Source organism: Fukomys damarensis, unplaced genomic scaffold (genome assembly GCF_012274545.1).
Source record: "Fukomys damarensis isolate Sample0158 unplaced genomic scaffold, DMR_v1.0_HiC HiC_scaffold_11, whole genome shotgun sequence".
NCBI classification, from domain to species: domain Eukaryota; kingdom Metazoa; phylum Chordata; class Mammalia; order Rodentia; family Bathyergidae; genus Fukomys; species Fukomys damarensis.
The window spans coordinates 39,919,796-39,940,661 of NW_022900923.1; the positions used below are offsets into that span (position 1 = coordinate 39,919,796).

General features: G+C 36.2%; 1 protein-coding gene across 2 annotated transcripts in view; it reads left to right on the plus strand.

Annotated features, from left to right (window-relative positions):
• The window catches only part of Camsap2 (calmodulin regulated spectrin associated protein family member 2), a 99,945-nt gene that overhangs the window by 46,949 nt on the left and 32,130 nt on the right, over positions 1-20,866 (plus strand). For both annotated transcript variants that reach the window (XM_010645120.2, XM_010645121.2), the window contains exons 3-4: positions 6,158-6,319; positions 12,842-12,925. In XM_010645120.2, the coding sequence (XP_010643422.1) occupies positions 6,158-6,319; positions 12,842-12,925 (246 nt within the window). The remainder of the gene's footprint in view (positions 1-6,157; positions 6,320-12,841; positions 12,926-20,866) is intronic.

A 20,866-nucleotide genomic window follows, 5' to 3' on the forward strand; every position in this document is an offset into this window, starting at 1 on the left:
CCAGGTTCAAATACTAACATTTGTTCCTTGCAGTTCCAGTGTTCTTATCTGTAAAATAGGTATAATAATAATACTTACCTCACTAAATTTGTTTTGTTGTTGAGAACAATTCATATTGAAAACTTTAAATAGTAAAAATAGTAAATGACAGTAAGATTCTGAACACTGTATATGGCACATAACACTCAGTGCTGGTTTTTATTTTTCTGATCTTAATGCATTAGGTAAAAATTAACCCGCAGTGACTAGTGAACCATTTTTGGAATGTCCAGAACAGTGGAGCTTTATGAAATGTGTTCTCTTCAAATTCTTGTTCTTTGACTTTTTCTGCATAATATATGAGGATTTTGTGTAAAACTTCAAAAACTTTCTGTCTTTAGCATAAATGGTATAAATGTGGTTTTTTTTGAGCCATAATAGCTCCAAACTGATTTGGGCCTTGAGTTTACTTATATAAAATACATATATATTATATATTTTTTCAGAGGTAGTTTAATGATTCTATTTTCAAACACAGTATTTCCCATCAGTTTTTAAAGGCTATTTATAAAAAGTGCTTTTCTACCATTTCTACTTTTAATATCAGGTACTCCAGAGCTACACTTTTCATGTAAGAACTTTTCCACTATACATATTCCTGTGGTAAATAAAGTTGCACATGTGGCAATGATTATAATCTGAGGCATCTTCTAAATACAACCATTTTGGCTTTGCACCATTCCCTCCTCTACTTCTCTCTGCCTTCAAACCAGCAGACAAATACAGGCGTATGTAATGCTTAGTGATGGTTGAACAAATTCATATCCAAAATTCATTTAGAGCACAAGCTTTTCTATTAACTTCAACACAAAATGTGCTAAGTTCACTAACTCCAGTATTTTTCATACACTGACAATCTCTTTAACATTTAGGGACCAGATGTTGCAAAATCCGGACTGACTTTCTATATACACTATATATACTATATACTGTGTACTATATACACACAAACAATATATACGTATTACATATACTCACTATATATACTATATACTGTGTACTGTATACAAACAATATATATATGTACTACATATACTCACTATATATACTATATACTGTGTACTGTATACACACAAACAACATATATGTACTACATATACTCACTGTATATACTCTATATGGTGTACTGTATGCACAATACATATACTGTATATACTCATTATACTATATACTGTGTACTGTATACACAAACAATATATATGTACTACATATACTCACTATATACACTATATACTGTGTACTGTATACACAGAAACAAAACCAGACCTACAAAACATATGGGAAAATAGTGTCGAAGATGTCCATATAAAAATGCACTAACACACTACTTTGTGCAGTTGCTTCCCTCTCTTCCAAACCATTGGATAACTACAGACAGTGCCATATTACTCAGAGGTGGTTTTAAAATTCCATTTCCAAAAGACAATGTTTTGTATACATTTTAGCAAAAAAAATTTACAAAGTGGTATTTTACTACCTCCATGTTTAACATAGGGTGGGCACTTCTAAATGTCTAAATATGATTGTTTGTCTGTTATATATACATAACAGTTGAGTGAAATGCACACATGTAACAGTAGTTAGAATTTGAAAATGTCTTCAAAATATGAGCACTGTGACCTAGAAACCTTAACCTGGCCTACCAGTTCAGTGAGCTAAAATGCTCAAATATTCAGAAGACAGTCTTTCCTAGGAATTTTTGCACAAAATGAAAACAAATTTGTCATACACTGTGACCTGTTTAATATCTAGGAAGACTAAATATTATAAATTACAATTCACTTGTCCTTTACATACACTACCTACATAGCAAAGTAAAACAAAATGCAGACATGAAGGACAGTGGTTGTTCTTAACTCGCTTTTAGCGCTCTATGCATTTCTTTCTCTTCCTAGAACCAGACATAATGTGTAGTACTCTAGGAGAAGGGATTTGCTCTTCCCCCACAAAAAACTCTTCATGTGCACTAACCAAAAAAAGTACTAAGTGCATTATTTTACTACTACTTAGCATGTATCAGGTACTTGAGGGCATCTAGAACGATTGGCTATTTCAAAAAAGTACTTGGCACTGTCAACTTTATACATAGTAATGAAGAATAAAATGCATACATACAAAACAAAGGTGGTAATATGAATAGTCTTCTGCATGTCCATCTGGTACTGGACCTTCTCTTCCATCTTCTGTTCCTTGTTCGCTAACCCACTGAACAAACATGGACTCCTGGGATCTCTTCTCCAGGTGGTCTAATGAGCTCCATTTCAAAAAGTCACTTCCAGAAGACATTTCTTTTTTGTGATTTTTTTAAAAAAAGAAAAATAGATGTGGACAAGACGTGGGATTTTCTAACTCTCCTATATTGTCAACCTCTTTACATCTAGAAAGTCCCAAGGCAGCAAAAGCTTATGGGAGAAGGTTGTTGAGGACAGCGTTTCATATGATGTACACAGGAGTTCTGCAGATGAGCAGTGAGTCTTCCCAAAGGGCAATGGGCATTATCATTTGAGCAAATACTGTTTCTCTCTTTGGGGAAAAAAAAAGACCAACCAGGGCAAGCCTGCTAACTGTTCTACCCGCAGACATCCTAGGCTCTACTTACCCTCCAGGATGGGTCAGGCCTCTGTCCTTCCGGGTCAGAAGGAGGTGAGGTCTCCTCTAAGTGAGACAGCAGCCACGCAGGACCCAGATCTGCACAGCTCTGCGGCCTCACATGGCTTTCTAGGCTCTGTAGGTAACGGCCCTCTGCAGAGCTGGGGAGGCTGCCATTGTTCTGGCTGTGCCATGCTGTCATCATGTCCTCGGGGGCCTGGCAAGAGCTTTGCCTACCTAGTTCGGCAGGTTTAAACTTGGAGAATCAGCAGCCTTAGGTGTCCTGGCTCGGAGAAAACACTGCAGTTCAGCAGAGCTCGGAAGCCTGGCCCCACCCAGTTCATAGCCACAGTGAGGGCCCCAGGGCCTGTGGGACAGAGGCAGCGGCCATCCCTGGCACCCAGGTCGCCCGCTGGCCACAGGCCGTACTTACTGCTATACATACATTTCTGTTTAAAGTACTAAAAACATAATAAAATGTGGAAGTTCTTAAAGTGAGTGACTATCATATAAAAATAACTGTAAGCACAACAGAGTACTTTTTGTTTTTTTAATTTAGGAATTTAGTCAGTGAAATGAGCTTTGTTCTGAAAATGTGTCGGTAATTATACTTGGTGTTCACTGTCCTACCCCAGCTTTTGAAGGAAACTACTGATTTTTTTGTGTGTATTTTACATTTCAAGAGTCATAAAACAACTCATACACCCACGATTCCTCTAGGAAACTGGTACAGATATATGAAAGAGGGGGAAAGAGCTGTTGAATAAAAATGATCATCCAACCATAATGGGTAATTTATGTTTAGCTGCAACAGGTGAAATGTATCCAATAAGGAAGGAAAACATCGTATTATTATGTTATATATGTGCATATATATATATATATACACACATATATATATATATATATGTGTGTATATATATATATATATGCACATATATAACATAATAATACGATGTTTTCCTTCCTTATTGGATACATTTCACCTGTTGCAGCTAAACATAAATTACCCATTATGGTTGGATGATCATTTTTATTCAACAGCTCTTTCCCCCTCTTTCATATATCTGTACCAGTTTCCTAGAGGAATCGTGGGTGTATGAGTTGTTTTATGACTCTTGAAATGTTATCCCACATTTCTGTCCAAAAGAATTGTGCTTTTTAATGCAATTAAATGCTAATTTACTAAGAAATTTCATCCACAAACCCTTTTCCGGGAACAGTGTGGGAAAAGACACACTGTACTGTCTAGGGGTCGAGTGTAATTGAGAGGCACCCAGAGATAAGTGACTTTAGTGAGAGGATGTGTCACTCAGAGTCTGAAGGAAGGACTAGGAGATAGGACAGCAGCTGTCTAGAGACTTCATGGAGAAGATAAGAGTATGAAAATACGATTTTAATTTGAAATAATTATTGATGCTTATTTTTCTTTCTCACAAATTATGTCTCTTTATCATTCATAAGACATTTTTTTCTTTGTACCTAAATGACTTTGACTCCTACTGTCTGATATAGTAGAAAGAGCACATAGATTTGGACAGAGTACTTAATTGTCCAAATTTCATTTGATTCATGCATAAAAATTATTTTGTTTTGTTTTGTTTTTTGGTACCAGGGGTCAAACTCAAGGCCTTGTGCTTGCAAGGCAGGTGGTAGCACCACTGGGCTAAATCTCCAGCTATTTTTTCTTTCTTTTTCATTTCCCTTTTGCCTTTTTCTTTTCTTTTTTTCTCTTTTTGAGGCTGGCTCTCACTATGTCGGCCTATGCTGGCCTCTGGGCTTAAGTGATCCTCAGACTCCCGAACAGCTGGAGCTACGAGTGTAGTGTGCACTACTACAGCCAGCTAAAATGCAGATGTTACTTCCTTCAAAGAATTCTGAGGATTACGGAGAGTGTGTTTTACTATGTTCTCCAGCCAGAAAAGATTTGAGACGGAAGAGCTAATATATTAATAAGATGATATACTTAAAAACAACAACTGGCATGTAAGTTACTTCATAAGTAGGAGCCACCCTTGGCTTTATGAAGAGTCTGCTTCAGACAAAGCATCTGCCTTCTTATAAATACAGGTATACCTTGGTATTCGACTGCTGTCAGACTCATCAAATTTTCTACTCTGTATATTTTGAATGGAAAATCTTATACCGGTGCTCATCATTTATTTGGTCTTCAGCATGCAAGCTAGAACTTGTTGGTGTCAGTTGCCTCATGACTCACTGCTCTTTCCAGCCAGAAGAATTTGTTGGGTACTTGTCATTGTTGGTACTCTTTGCACCTCCCAAAACCGGTTAATGACAAATAGTGGGATACCACTGTACTGCTAAATGTTCTAGAAGCTCTGCCTACACCCTTCTAATATAGTCACAATTCACTCCCTTGCCTCCGGAGTAAGGCCAGCTCTTTAGTTTATAGTAGCCAACAGGCACCTTGCTTCTTTCTTCAGCTCCTGCTAGTTGCCAGGTACCCAGTTAGATGGAGAAAATAGGAAGGTAACTAAGTCTTTAATGTAAACATAATACTTGGAGGAACAGTATTGTAGCATTGTTTATAATGTGAAAGATGGGAACAATGTAAATGTTATTTTATGTGCCTTAAATTTTTTGGTAAGAAAATATACCAAACTCAAGATATTGCTAGGAAAGTAGAACTGGGAGAGAGGAGCACTTCTACTTGGTATACATTTGAAGTGCCTGGCATCATGTGGATCACCATATAACAATTTTGTACATATTTTTTAAAAACACAAAGGAAGACTAGAAATTCTGTGCTGAATGAATTAGATGAGGAAGAAATTGGAGACAGGAAAGCCAGTGAAATGATTTTTGCCTTGCTCTGTTGTGAGAAATGTCTGAATTGGAGCTGTGGCGATCAGAATAAAGAAGAGACATTTTAGTAATAGGGTCTATAAATTTTTGCTATGTGAATGTAAAAAGTAAGGAAAACCTATCAGGCGATTCTGAAGTTTGTAAGTTGTAATGATGTAAAAGTAAATGATTGTGACATTATAAAAAAAATAGGAAAAGAAGCATCTTAGAGAATGAGTATCTTGACATATAGATCCTCAGTAAGTGTTTAAAGAATAAGTTGGTTTCATCCATGAGTCACTAGAGAATCAAAGGCTGGGAAGCAACAATATCAGGAAAACTTAATGACACAGAGATTGAATCAAAGACAACCCAACAGCAAAAATAAAGATGAGAAAACACTTAAGCAAGCCACAGAGACAGACTTCCAGTCCACCAATGGCAAACAGTAGGGCAAAGGAGGATGAGAAGTCTGATAGTGAACCTCCAGAACACTCAGAATTCACAGCACAGGAAGTAACAAAACAGACCAATCAGGCTCTAGAAAAATTCAAATTGGCTTCATCCAGTTAGCTGGCTTTGCCAGTAGGATTTATGTTTTCTTATTAAGGCTAGTCTTCTATAGGCATTATTTTACTGCTTTTAGGAAATGTTAATATTTTAAAAACCATAAATAGCAATTTCTAAGTGTCATTTTTAAACTGTTTGTTCTTTGTATTTCCAGAGTGCACATTTGGCCATGATAGATACCCTCATGATGGCTTACACTGTAGAAATGGTCAGTGTAGAAAAAGTAATTGCGTGTGCTCAACAGTATTCAGCTTTTTTCCAAGCCACAGATCTGCCCTATGATATTGAGGATGCTGTCATGTACTGGATAAATAAGGTAAGATTACACTTACTTACTTACTTGAGTAAAAATAAGTCTAATAACCAGAAAAACAGAAATCCTAAATTATGTATTACCATTCCATTACTCTTTGTTTTAAATCAAAGTGAAAGCTGAAGTTGTACAGTTTACTAACTTTTTAAATTTAAAAAAACAGCTTTAAAATGATGAAAATGGATTTTTATATACTCAGCAGTATTTATAATTGTACTTAAAATGATCTATCTAGTTTAGATCACATTTTTCCAAATTTAGAGCATTCATAATTGAATTGTACACAGTGACTGTTCAATAAATATTTTTAATGCAGGAGTAAAGTAATTTTCACACTCCTGTTAAGTAAGTCTGCACTTTACTTAAGGTGCAGAAAATCATATTGATTTTTTTTTCCAAAGCTTTTGTGGAACTATGGTTTTGTTTGAAGATGCTTAAGTTGTGAGTTTACCACTCCTTTGTCAGTTTTGAGTATTTAAGACATCTTCATCCACTTTTATTTACAACTATTATCCAAAGAAAATAAACTTAATTGTGGGCAGGATTTAAAGGAGGTTGAATCTTGAGTTATCCTTCCTTAAATGCTTGCTTGAAGTTGTCATAAGAAGCTAAGTGGAAAAAACCACCTACCTATTATTATCATTATCCATGTCAGTACTCTGCCCTGGAGTTCCTTTATTTCTTCATATTTAGTGATATTTTTCTCCATTCCTCCTCAGCTGTAGAGAATCACCCTCCCATTGTAGACCTGTTTATTGTCAGAAGCTATGTGACCTTCACATCTCATTGCAAACTTCCCATTCTGGAACAGTTTGTGCTATCCTTGCAGCTCAGTTTCTTTTAGTTCCCACTATTAAAAATTTTCCCCTTTTGGTAGAGTATGTGCTTGGCATGCATGAGGCCTTGGGTTAATCAACAAAAAAAAACCCACAAAGATGTTCAACTTTGTCATAACTTCCAAATCATTGAGCCTGTTAATTTCTTAAAATCTCAATAAACGTCATATTTCTGTTTTTATATTCTCATAATCCTCTCAGTTTTTCTGTCTCTTCCTCCCTTGTTAATCATCTGGTAATGGCCCAGATGGTTTTGCTTGATTGTCCATCTTATCTCTATCTGCGGCTATGGAGATGTGTCACTGGAAGAATTTACATAAGGAATCTGGCTTCACTTTAAATTCATAAGCACAAATTTCAAGTGGACATCAGCCACTCAACTGGTTGTCTAAAGTTTGACCCTGGGAAGTTGGCTCTGATACTTCAAGATGGCTATTTTGTTTCATGTGTAATCCTCAGACTTTCTGTTACTGTCAGCTGACTTTGCTTGCCTCATCCATGTTTTGAGACCAGAGATGGAAAGCCATTAGGTGGGAATTAGCATGTGAAACTTACATGCATCATCACTCATTGTCTCTCTTCGTTTTTTTTCCTGCCATTAGAATGGAGAAAATTTCCCCTTTCCTGTCATAGGCACATTCCCTACTATTTGTTACCTTAGAGCTCCTCTTTCTTCCTTTTTTATGGTCATTGTTTCTCTGCTTCAATTCTTTTCACAGTTTAATGCTCATAAGAATCACATGGGACTTGTTAAAATTCAGGATCTGACTCAGTAAGTCCGGGGTGGAACTGGAGCATGTACATTTCTAACAAACTCCAGGTGATGTTGCTTACCTGTGAATCACCCTGTATTCCTTCACTCTTCTATTTCATCTCATTCTTGCTCCCCATTGTATCATTATTTTAAGACTATAAACTTTCTCTAGTATTTCCCATTTTACCAATAAAACTTTCCTCTCCAGATACAACCCCGTTTCTTGGAACAGCATAACTGCTATAAAGAGTAATGTATTCATTCATTGGCCTTCTCTGCTTTCTCTCTCTTCCTGGTTCCTACCCTGACATGGTTTCTGAGTTGGTCATTTAAGGCTTTCATACTGACAAATCCATTAGGTACCTTTCTGTCTTTATCTTGAATTCAGTCTTTCCTACTACTACTTCTATACTTCTTTTTTTCCCGTTTTCCCTCCAACCTTTTGATTTTCAAATATGTCAACTCTGTATGCAGTTTAAGTAATAGGTCAGCAGACATACCATGTACGCTTTATCTAGTCCCCAGTTGCTAACATTTTATCATTTTGGTTTTTACTCTCCATTGTAATTTTTGTTTCTTTTTTCTTTTTCATACATGCATGTAAGATATTTTGACTGTGTCCATCCCCCTATTATTTTCCTTACACTTCCTTCCTCCTCCTCATTTCTTTCCTTGTCTAATAATAGTCTCACTTTTACTGTCATGTCATCTCTGGTTTTGTTGTTTTTGTTCTGTATATTAGTGGAAATGTGATGTTTGTCTTTTTGAGTCTGGTTTCTTCTTGTTTATATGTTGATCTTCAGTTCTACCCATTTTCCTGCAGACAGCTTAATTTCATTCTTTATGGCTGAATAATATTCCATCGTGTATACATACCACATTTTCTTTATCCATCTGTTGGTGGCACCTAATCTGGTTCCATACTTGGCTGGTGTATACTGTGCTGCAGTAAATATGGGTATGTGGGTCTTCCTATGGTATAGTACTCAGCCATCACTTCTGAAGCACAAGCAGCCCTTCTGAACTTTCAGTGAAAAAACCTGAAGTGTTCACAAGTCTTCCTCATTTGGTAAAATTGAACACCAAACTGTCTCTCCTGCAGTGGCAGATTCTTCAACCTCTCAGCAGTCATTTTCTCCTTCACCTCCTTGGAACCCTCTTATACATGCATTGTTCAGGACTCAGCCGAAATTTGAGGATAGTTTATATACAGATTGGGTCTCCCCTATTTGTGATTCGTCTTTGCAAGATACTCTTCCTCAATATCCAGCTTCTCTAACAGTGTGAGATTTCTCCTTTGATTCCACAAGCCAGCAAGACTACTATAGTTTTCTACTTGAGTTCTGGCCACTCTGCATTGTATGCATTGTGGGGAAGGCCATATAAATAAGTGTTTCGTTCAGTGTGTGTTCCTTTTAGTGGCGGGGTGGGTACCAGGACTCACACTGAGGGCCTTGTGCTTGCCAGGCAGCCAAGTGCTGCTGAACTACATCCCCAGGATGTGTTCCTTTCTTTCTGTGGTTGAATCCTTTCTTGCTTCTGCATGCTTTTAGTTGCTTTCAGTACCTCCAGACACTTGCTTTGTGTGTGTGTGTGTGAGAATGTATAAAATATGTATTTTTGGTGGTGAAGATCAAACCCAGGGCCTTGTGCATGCTATAATAAGCACATGCTTAACTACTGAGCTACCCTCAGACTGCTTTTTAAATTTTTTTTCCAGAGTTTATCATTATAATCTCTAGGAGGCTTTGTGTAACATCTGCTATTCCATTATTAACCAGAACTGGAACTTTCAGGTTTTTTTTTTTTTTTTTTACAGTGTAGCTCAAACCATGTTGTTTCTTTGCTTAAAGCTCTTCAGTGGCTTCACTTTGCACTTAAAATGAAAAGTAAAATTCACCGTGACCTACAGAGTACTACCCAGTCTGACCCCTGTGTCCCTCCTCATCTCAGGCTCACAGCCACTGTTCTTCTTTCTCATTTCTCTCACTTCATTCCAGCTATATGGCCTTTCTCGCCTCTGGACCATTGAGCGTGATGTTTCCTGTTCGTGGGCAGCTCATCTCCCAGCTTTCTGCATGGCTTGGTGCTTCTGCTCCATCACTTCTCAGCTTGGATAGCACTTTTTCCTCACACCCTATCTAAAGTAGGCACCTGTCGACTCTTATTTTCTATTCTAACACTCTATTTCTTTCTCATAGCACTTTTCACAGTTTCTAATTACTTTGCTGAACCACTTAATTTTTTAGAAATCTGTCTTCCCTGCTTGAGTAGTCTGTATAAGCATGGGTACTATGACCCTTTTCTTTATAGGTCAGGGGTCTAGATTGGCACACTGTTTAGCAAAGAGATGATATTTAATACACATTGACTACACAAATTCGAGTATAAGTTACAGAACTAAACTAGGCATATTAGAAATTTGGAAATCTACACAAAGATGAGTACATTATTTAATTAGGAATGTCTGTCATTTTTATACAGCCATATCCACCCATTCAGATTTGAGAATAAGTTTAGAAATACTTGATTTAACTTGAACCTTACCATTTTTTTTTCCTTGCTCCTTTCTACTGGCCCCAGTTTCATTAGTTACTCTCACTATTATTTTACCCTTGTCTCTCAATTTAGTATATATTTTCTCTCCATGAACAGGCTCTTAGTATGACTCATCCTAACCTAGTTGCCTTTTTTTCCTCTTAAATAATGCATTCACAGTTTAAAAGAAGTTTACTGTAGAAAACTGGTAGTAATGTGGCAAAGTTAATAGCAGTAGTAGCTAAAATGAATTTAAACTTAAAGCAAAATCACAGAAGACTGGATTAAATCATATAAAGATACCCAAAAATGATGATTATATGGCCGTTACATTATTTGGTCCTACCTCTCTTGGTGGGCTCATCTCGTAAGTCTTGTCTTTGAGGTGCATGCGTGTATGTGTGATGTTCTTCGCTCACTCAGGCACACCAAGTGTTTTTCCCACCACAGCCCCTTTGTGTTTTTTATTCCTTGTCTGGAATGTTCTTTCTGTTCTTATCATGGCTAGCTTCTTTTCATTCTAGGTCTCAGCTTACACTTAACTCCTAGAAGAGGCTAAGTCTATTCCAGCTGCTATAACAAAATATCGTAGACTGGGTGACTTACTCATAAGTAACAAAATTTTTTCTGACAATTCTGGAAGTAGGAAGTCCAAGATCAAGGTGCCAAAAAATTAGAGTATTGATGAGTACTTACTCTCTTCAAAGCTTGTTGTGTCCATGTTCATATGGCAGGAAGGGCCAGGGCTCTTCCTTCAACCTTTTTTAATAAGAACATACTCTTCATGAAGGTGAAGCCTCATGACCTTGTCACTTCTCCAAAGTCCTCACCTCTTACTACTACCACCTTTGCATTAAGTTCTAGTATATTACTTGTTTTTCCCCTGGTACCGGGGATCGGACTCAGTACTTTGTGCCTGAGAGGCAGGCACAGTGCCGCTCAGCTGGCCCTGGCCCTAGTTCTAGTATATTAATTTGGGGCCAGACATTCAAGACCACAGCAGTGGCCTTTTCTGATACAGTCATCTCTTCTCAGATAGGTCTCCCTGCTCCCATTCTTATCTACTCACATTTTGGTAATTTACACTCCACTCTGCACCCTGCCATCCCTGTCTCCTCTGCTCTGTGATGAAAAAGGTCATTTTGGCTTTGTACTTATTCTGTCATATCCCTAACCACTTAACACAGTGCCTGGCACAAAATCAGTAAATAGTCCAAGATGATTTAAAATGCATGGAATTCATAAAACTGCCTTATAACGTATATTACCGACATAGATAGTGGTGATTTTGGCACCATGCAGATAATTAGGAACACTTACACATACGTGATGAAATATAGTTAGAAAAGTTATAGTGTAAGAGTTGATTATAAAGAAAAAGAAAATTCTCACATGCCAGAAAAATGTGGGGTAGCCAATGGCATTGATATTTTCTGTTATTAATAGATGTAAAGTTTTATTTATTGTTCCTAGGATGCCCTTTTAAAATCATTATCTTGAAATCCAGAATAACGTCTAAAGCATTCTTTTGTTTTCTTGTTTGTTTTTGTTTTGAGACAGGGTCTCTCTGCATGGTCCAGGCTAGCCTTGAACTCAGTATTCACAATGTAGCCCAAGCTGGCCCAGAACTTGTGATCCTCTTGTCCTGGTCTCCTTAGTACTAAGATTAGGAGAATGGGGAAAAAATAAGAACCAAGATGGATTATGTAAAGGTGCAAATTTCCAGTGATGAATGTCATTATATTGTGTACCTTAAATGTACCAATAAAATTAATTTTTAAAAAAATGTAGACCACACCCATCTCTAAAGTCTGCCTAAAAAACAGTTTTTGCACTGACTACACTGTTTCTTAACCTTTTTTAGATTTTGGGCTACTTGGGTCACCTGATAATAGGTATTGTTAGACATTCTTCCCAGAAGTTTTCATGAAAAAATTGTGCATTTGTTTAACTGGATTTATGATGCAGTAAAACTCACCTGTAATCTGTGGACATGTCTGTGAAATCACAGCTTCAGAATTTGATTCGCAGCGTTTTCAGTTGATAATAAAACATTTAATTTTAGAGATAGTAATTTACATTTAGTAGCTCTAAATAGTTGCAGAATGTTTACATAAATTTTGCTTTTTTAGTTTTGAAACTGATATTATTGTGTACACCTTTTTTCTCTAGCACTCTGACCAGTTTCTGTCATCTAGTATTTGATAAATTAATTTTAGAATATCAAAAAAGTCACTTGTCTGTAAGGTTTTTTTGTGTGTGATTGTGAAAATGAAATTTTCTTTGACTGTTATTCATATTTGACATCAGCAGTCTTACTGCAGGCATTTTGAAGCTATATGTTATTTTATTGTTATATTTGAGTATAAGTTCACATTAATGTTTTTATATTTTAAGGTAAATGAACATTTGAAAGACATAATGGAACAAGAACAAAAATTGAAAGAACATCACACAGTTGAAACTCCTGGTGGTCAAAAGGTAAGTATTTCAAGAGGAAAAAATGCAATTCGATACTGTGTGTGTATCACACACACACACACACACACACACATAATATTTTGAGAAACATTTAGACTCAAGTTTTTCTTTTAATGCTGTTAACTGTACCCAGGGAAGCCATGCCAGGAACACTTAAGTTAAGTAGAAATATTAAATGATGGGTAGTTGGACAATAGTATTTGTGAAAAACATTATTGATCACTAGACCTTAGTTTCTAAAGTGCTTTAAGCAAAAAATAATGGCTTTTTTTTACATACATTTTGGCAAAATGTATGCAACAACAACAAAATTTTAAACATACCAGCTTTTATAATAACTTGCTATAAGACCAGCCTTTAAAATAATATTCATGGAACAAAGCTTTTGTACATAGGGGAAGGGGTTTAGCAGGGAATGGGATAAAATAAAATTATTTTTAAAAAGAAAAAAATAATATTCCTGGAGTTTTGAGCTGTATGATTATTTTGTAAGGGAACAAATATTAACATGAGTTTATTCTTTTTAAACTCACAAATGTGCTCTTAGAATTTTCTTCTTTGAAAGCTGAATTCTGTTTTTCATATACTATACCCAAAGTATATTTTCACAATAATAGTGTTTCTTATACCTTTTAAAGTGTATTGTAATGAGTATATTTTAAACACATGTGGTATTAGAATTGAAGTATAAAGAATTATACTTATTCAGAGACCATATTTTCCATTTGTATTAAGTCTCTTCAGTATTACACAGTGCTTCTGTTCATTTTGAGCTTCTCCTATTAGTCATCAACACCTTCATAAGAAGAGAAGGAGGTAAATGAAAAAAAGGAAATTGTTTTGTCTGCTATCAAATCCAATAGGAAAATTTTTGTGGAGGATCACCTAAAAAGTGTGTTTTAATTTAATGTTTGAGAACACTGATTTCCCCTCTATCTTACTGACTAGCTCTTGTAAATACGTTGTGTAAATCCTTCATCTTTGTTGAGGTCTTTGCCACTAAGGTAGAGCAGAGTGGGAGTCTCCTTTTTTTCCATTACCCCAGACCACATGTTTCATTTTCCTTTCAAACAACTTCTGTCCCTGTCTCTCACATCCCCCAGTCCTTTCTTCTTGGTTTTGCTCACTTTCTCTTTCCCATGATGTAGGAGTTGAAACCTTTGCCTTGGAGATACACGTAACCTTGCCTCTCAGGTTTTTGTTTCTGGCTCTTAGGAATATGTTTAAAGGTAGCTTTATTCTAATTTATAACATTAATGAAGTTTTTCCTAATAAACCTTACTTATCATATGTAATGGTTAAACTATGTTATTATATGCACATTGTGAATTAATGAAGATTTTTATATACTGACATAACCTGTAAATGTTATTTCTGTGGGAAAAAACACTATTTGTGTTTCAGACAACTAGATTGAGTGACTTTTTAAGAGAAATTAACTATGGAATTTAAACACTGTTTCTCTTATGCCACTTTTTTGTAGCACTTAGTCCCAAGCCAATTGTACGTATTAACTGGGCTGACAGTATTTTCTGAATGAGTGATTAAATTAATAATTGTATGATTCATTTAAAAATATCTGGATAGTATGCATTTTTAAGTTAAGAAATATGTAGCATTTATATCATTCTCAAATGAGTTTCATCTTTCCATTGTGTTAAATATTTTTGAAAGTAAGTGTTAATTTCTGAGTCTTACCACATGTCCAGATGTCATTCTTACAAAGAAACATACCATCACAGAATAAACTAGGGAGGAGTCTTGCTAGTTTTATAAGCTAGCATTTGATAGTTTATAAAGGGATTTTTGGCATTTGAGCTACTTGGTTTGGCTAGAAGTATTTCTCCATTCTTGATTTAAATCCTGCAAAAGCAAAATCTGCAGTTGTTTTCTGCTTAGAAATAAAGGCTATCATGACTTGTTTTTATTACTCTGTAGTTCATAAGAAGTTGCATCTCTCTACCTGTCTCAGCTAGCTTGTCTGTGAGACACTCAAATGCCTGCCCCTGTTTTCTGTTACTTACCTGCTACAGCCAGAGGCCATGATGTTGGATAATATGGCGTACCTTTTGTCCTTGCCCAACTCTTGTCAGCTTAAAATGTCCAATAGAATTTGATGAGAGCCAGGGATTTAGCTCAGTGGCACCATGCCTGCCTCTGAAGTGCAAGGTCCTGAGTTTGATCCCCAGTACCCCCCCAAAAAAGAATTTGATGAAACTTAATTTTATAAACATACTCTTGTCAAAATATGCATATATGGATGCATATGTGTTTTGAGACAGGATCTCACTATGTAGTCCAGGCTGGTCTCAAACTCAGCAATCCTTATGCATCAGCCTCCTAAGTGCTTGGATACAGGTGTGTGACACCACATTGGCTTGTTTTTTTGTTGTTGTTGTTGTTTGTTTGTTTGTTTTTTTAAGGGTAATTGTGCTATAGGGTAGACCAAAAGTAAAGATTCCACTAGGTGTCCCTTTAGGTTATTAGATCCTCTGATGATAATGTCTAATTGTTGGCTTGATTAATATCCTAAGGAAATCATGTCAGGTAGTGCCCATATCTCAGAAAATGTTTTGTTTACTATTATTTTCTCCTTTTTTGTCAGATTGGTTTTTTCTTTTTACTTCTAATAGACCTTCCACTGTAAAGTGGATTCTCAACTAAATTTGAATTCCAGATAAACAAATTTTTGTTGTTTGTTTTTACCGGGGATCAAACTCTCGGGTACTTGCACGTGTGAGGCAGGCGGCGGAACAAATTCTTGATGTAAGTTGCACGAGTGTCTGATAACACTTGAGCATCTCTGAATTTGTATTTGCTAAGTCTGGGAGCTCTACAGATCTCTTAAGTTTGTGGCCAAGGTAACATATGCATTCTTACAGGTTTTCACAGAGTACTATGATAAAATAAATACTCCCTGAAAAAATCACAGCAGTTCTGCCATTAACTAGCTTCATGACCTTTACAAAGGCATTTGACCTCCTTGGACTTTACTTTCTTTGTTAATGTCAGAAGCCCATGGGCTGGAGACATAGCTCAGCAGTGCAGTGCCTGCCTGGCAAGTGCGAAGCCCTGAGCTCAATTCCTGGTACCAAAAACAAACAAACAAACAAACAAACACCCTGAAAAAACTGAGTTGAATGGTTTCTAAATTCTGTGACTAAAATGATTCATTTTTTTCTCAATACATTAATAAACATGAGACTCAAAAAGATTAAAGAAAATAAAGTGTGGTTTTCATAAACTTTTCCATATATGTATTATTATGAGTAGATTATGATAACTGTATGAACAAAACTTCTGTGAAGACTTTTTAGACAATGTGCTCGGTAGGTTTTGTAATATTTGGAAAGGGTACTGGGGGAGAGCTCAGTGGTAGAGCTCTCACATTCCTGGCATGTGAGAGACCTGAGTATGATCCCCACTGCAAAAAAAAAAAAGGTATTTTTGGAAAGGAGGGCCCTGGGTCTTGGGAAGTAACAGAAAGAGACAGTAAATTGCAAATAAAAGGCATATTTTAGATTTTGATTTTTCTTTTTTTTTGGCCCTTGAGTTTGATCCTTGGGCCTTGTACATGCTAGGTCAATGCTGTACCACTGAGCTATATCCCTAGCCCCTAAAAGGCACAATTTGGAGTTACTGAGTCAGTCAATTGGAGAGTTTTGTTTTGTTTTAAGTTGTCACCCAGGCTGACCTTGAACTCCTGACATACTGTGCCAAGCTCTCTGGGAGTATCATTTTTGAAAAAGTTATGAATTCCTGGAATTGTATTCTTTTTGGGTTTTTTTTTGTTTGTTTGTTTTTTTGTTTTTTGAGGCAGGGTCTCCCTTTGTAGTTCAGGTTGGCCTCAAACTCACAGCGATCCTCCTGTTGTGGCAGCCTCCTAAGTGCTGGGATTACAGGCATGCACCACCACGCTTGGCAGGATTATATTCTTACTACATTATCAATAGAGAGAATTTTAGTGTTTCTCAACAGATACATGTTTATTCATTGTGGCATTTGCCACTTTTTAAAGAGGTAGTTTGTGGGGTATTTTACAGAGATAAATTTGGGCTGGGGATTTAACTCAGTGGTTTCGCTGCCTGCTTCTCAAGTGTAAGTTCCTGAGTTTGATCCCTGGTAGTGAGAAAAAAAGAGAGTGAGAGAGAGATAAATTGATGGGGATGGGAATTAGATGAAATAATCATCTTTGGAGAAGGACTTTCATTTGAGCTGTAATTGCTTTTCACTGGAATAGGCTCAGAGTAGGCTGTACTTTCCCCAGAGGTAGATGAGTGCTTATAGAGCTCACCTGGTGATTACTTCGGTGTGTGAATTTCTCCCTTGACCACAATTCTTTAACAATTAAAAATTACAGCCCAGTTTTTTCTTCAAGCTGTCTCTTCAGACAATACGTTAATGTACTATTTGAGAGAAGGGATCTGAAGCCAAATATATTCAGGAAATGCTGGTTGGTCTGTGGCCCTTTACAAAGATTACAAGCTATTTTAATACAATAAAAGCTCAGAAAGCTGGTCTAGCTAGTACTCAAACATTTTTTATCTTTGAGCACTCTTGAAAGACATCTGTTGACAGTCTAAAGAATTAGTGTTCTTTGGAGCATACTTTGGAAAACACTGGTTTGTAGTCTTGGTTGTCTAACATTACAAATATATCAAATAAGCAGTTAACGCTCAGATGTAGTACATTATTCTCAGATACATCATTTGGCTTCAGTTTTAGACTTGCCTTGGTTTTCTTTTACATACCATTGTTTCAGTTAAAAAATTATGAAGATTTGATATGCCTGATCATTTTTATTCAGAATCCTACCCCTAAGAGTCTGTTGTAGTAATCTATTCTTGAGAGAGCATCTTTCTATAACAGTATTTTTTTCCATTTTTATACCCACTGTTAATACATCTTTTCTTTTTTATAACAATTTTTTCCTTTATGGGAAACACAATACCCTGATCTAGAAAATATATGTGTCTGTTCTGCTGTCAAGTTATTTTGTATAGTTAGGCAGGAAATACTTTCTTAATTTGGAAATGGTACACCATTTTAATCATTATTTAAAAGTATTTCACCAATTAGATTTTCCAGCAGTTTTATTGATCAGTAGTCTTGTCATTTAGACATAAGACCCTACAAAGTCTTTGCTTTAGGAATATTTATTTTGAAATAATTTCAGAATTATGAAAAATTGCAAAAAGTAAAAAACCCTCAACTATGCAGATTCTTCAATTTTTTTTTTTTTTTACTTGTTTTGTTGTTGTTTTTTTGAGACGGGGTCTCATTATATGGTTCAGGCTAGCCTTGAACTTGCTCTGTATTCCAGGCTGGCCTTAAACTCATGGAGATCCTCCTGCCTCAGCCTCCTGAGATTCTTCAATTTTTTAACAGCTTGATAAATTTGCTTTATTATTCTCTTCATGCACACAAGCACAGATATGTTATTTTTTTAAACATTTGAAAGGAAGTCGCATGTGACATGCATGGCCCTTACATCATTGTATATTTCCCAAGAACAAGGCTATTTATATAAATAGCCACACTATATAGGCACTTAATGTTGATACAGTACTACTTTAATGCAATTTGTAGTTTGTATTATCTTTTTGCCAGTTGTTCCAATTGTACTTCATAATATTTCTTCAAGTATAAGATCCAGTTAAAGATCATAAATGTATTTAGTTGTCATTTCTCTATTCTGTTTTTTTTTTGTACCAGGGATCGAACTCAGGACCTTGCGCTTGCAAGGCAGGCAGCAGAACCACTGAGCTAAATCCCCAGCCCACTCTCTATTCTTCTTTAGACTGAAACTGTTCCTTAACCTTTTCTTTTTCATGCATGCCTTGACTTTTTTATATTTCAACAAAATTAAAGACTAAATATTCAGACTGGAATGCTGTGTAAATTGTGTCCTCGCAGTATCATATCCAAATTTGCATTATATCCATTTACCACTAGTAGATGATGTTAATTGGTTAAGATACTGTCTCGTAAACTGGGCGTGGTGGCGCACACCTGTAATCCCAGCATTTGGGAGGCTGAGGCAGGAGAATCGTTGTGCATTAGAGACCAGCCTGGGCTACAAAGTGAGTTCCAGGTCAGTCTCAACTACATAGTGAGACCCTGTCTCAAAAAACCAAAAAAAAAAAAAGATACTGTCTCATTTCTTGAGTACATTGTCATTATTTTTCCTCATGTAATAAGTAATTTGAAAGAAAATAATTTGCCATTGTAGATGTTCTGTTCCTCCTCAGTCTTCTCACCCTGGATTTAGCATTCATTGATGATACCTGCCTGCATTAGTTTTTACTGTGATAGTTAAAACAGCAATTTTCTAACTTCCCCATTTCTTCTACGTCACTCACCGTTCTTTTGTAAAACAAGTCATCCATAAAATCTGGGCACTAGACTTTCATTGTTACTGGGACATTACTACTTCTGGGCCTTATTTCAGTAGACAGAACTCAGAAATAAAATTAAATATATCATCATGAGTTCATGTATAAACTTACAGTGTAACTCCACTGAGGTCTTTGTTTCTTTTCAGTATTCCATCTTACTCTCATACTGTGAATTCAGAGTTCTAACAGTAACAATATTCTTTATTTTTTGTTTGATCTTACAATACATAGGAAAGCGTTTCATGCTAATATGAAAATAAACCAACTGAGAAGAACTTAAGTTTATTTGCAGCCATTTCTTTCTTTAGATAGGTAATATATAGCCAAAATATTGTTTTCTAAAATTACTTATTTCTCCTTATCCTATCTTCATTGTGGCTATATTAGTTCATTTGGGTTGATTGGTTTTTGTTTTTATTCTATTTTAGTGCTCTTTTGGGGGGCCTCATCCTTGCTAATTGATTGATTGCTCTTTGGTGCTTTGAATTAAACCCAAGGCTTTTTCCATGCTAAGCATGTGTTCTCCCACTAAGCTAAACCCAACCTAATTTTTTTCTTTGCACATGCAGAACGTTGGCATAAAGCCAGAGCTGTAAAAGTCCCAGGGCGCTCCTCTTCTGCTCCTCACTCTACACCAGCCCTTGTAGGTGAACAAGCGCGTGTGTGCATGTGTCCTTTCTGCTTCCTTTCTGACACAAAACACAACATTTATTCTTTTGTGTTTTCATTTTTCAGTAACAGCATATCCTGGAATAACTCTATACAGTCCCATGAAATTTTCATTCATTTTTACTGCAGCAGATTTTCAGGATAAATTTCCTGAAGTTAGATTCCTAGACGGGAGGGTGTATGCATATGTATTAGAAGTTCAGGAATCATACCATGTCTTAGAGTGAATATAGCTTCCCAGAGGAAGACAGAGAACTGTTTGGTGAGTATTAGAGTCAAATCTTGAAATACAAACAAATTAGGGAGAGCCAAACTTGTATTATGAAGACGGTAGACGTGAGTGTTTGAGATAAGAACTATTACAGAAAATCTGCAGTGCCCAGGATGGTCCTTGTTGTAGGTAGAGACCTACTTAAAGTTTTTTGTTTTTTTTTTTTTTTACTTGATATCCATGATTTTAAAATAGAAGAAACTTTGTTCTCTTAATTATTTGCATATTAAAACAGGATTCATTGTTGCATTTTGCCCTGTTCTTGAAAAACAGAAGGTGATAATTGCTGATCGCTTCAGCAACAGTTACTCTCCCACAGGGGAGTTGTGCTGTGTACTGAACCTTTTGAAGCATAAGCATTTAAGCGCGCACAGCACAAATGAGTTTTTAGGACATTCACTGCTTGTCGCATTTCCCTCGCATGGCAAATCTGTGTGGTCTTTCCTCTAATAAGAAGCTGTCACCACTTTAGACCAGTGGCGAGAAGGCGTAAAGGGAAGGGCACAATATTCTGCACTAATAAAAAATCCAGTTACTGAATATTTCATAAGAAATTTGAAGTAACTCGAACCATTAGAAACTCTTGTGTATACTTGCTGTTAT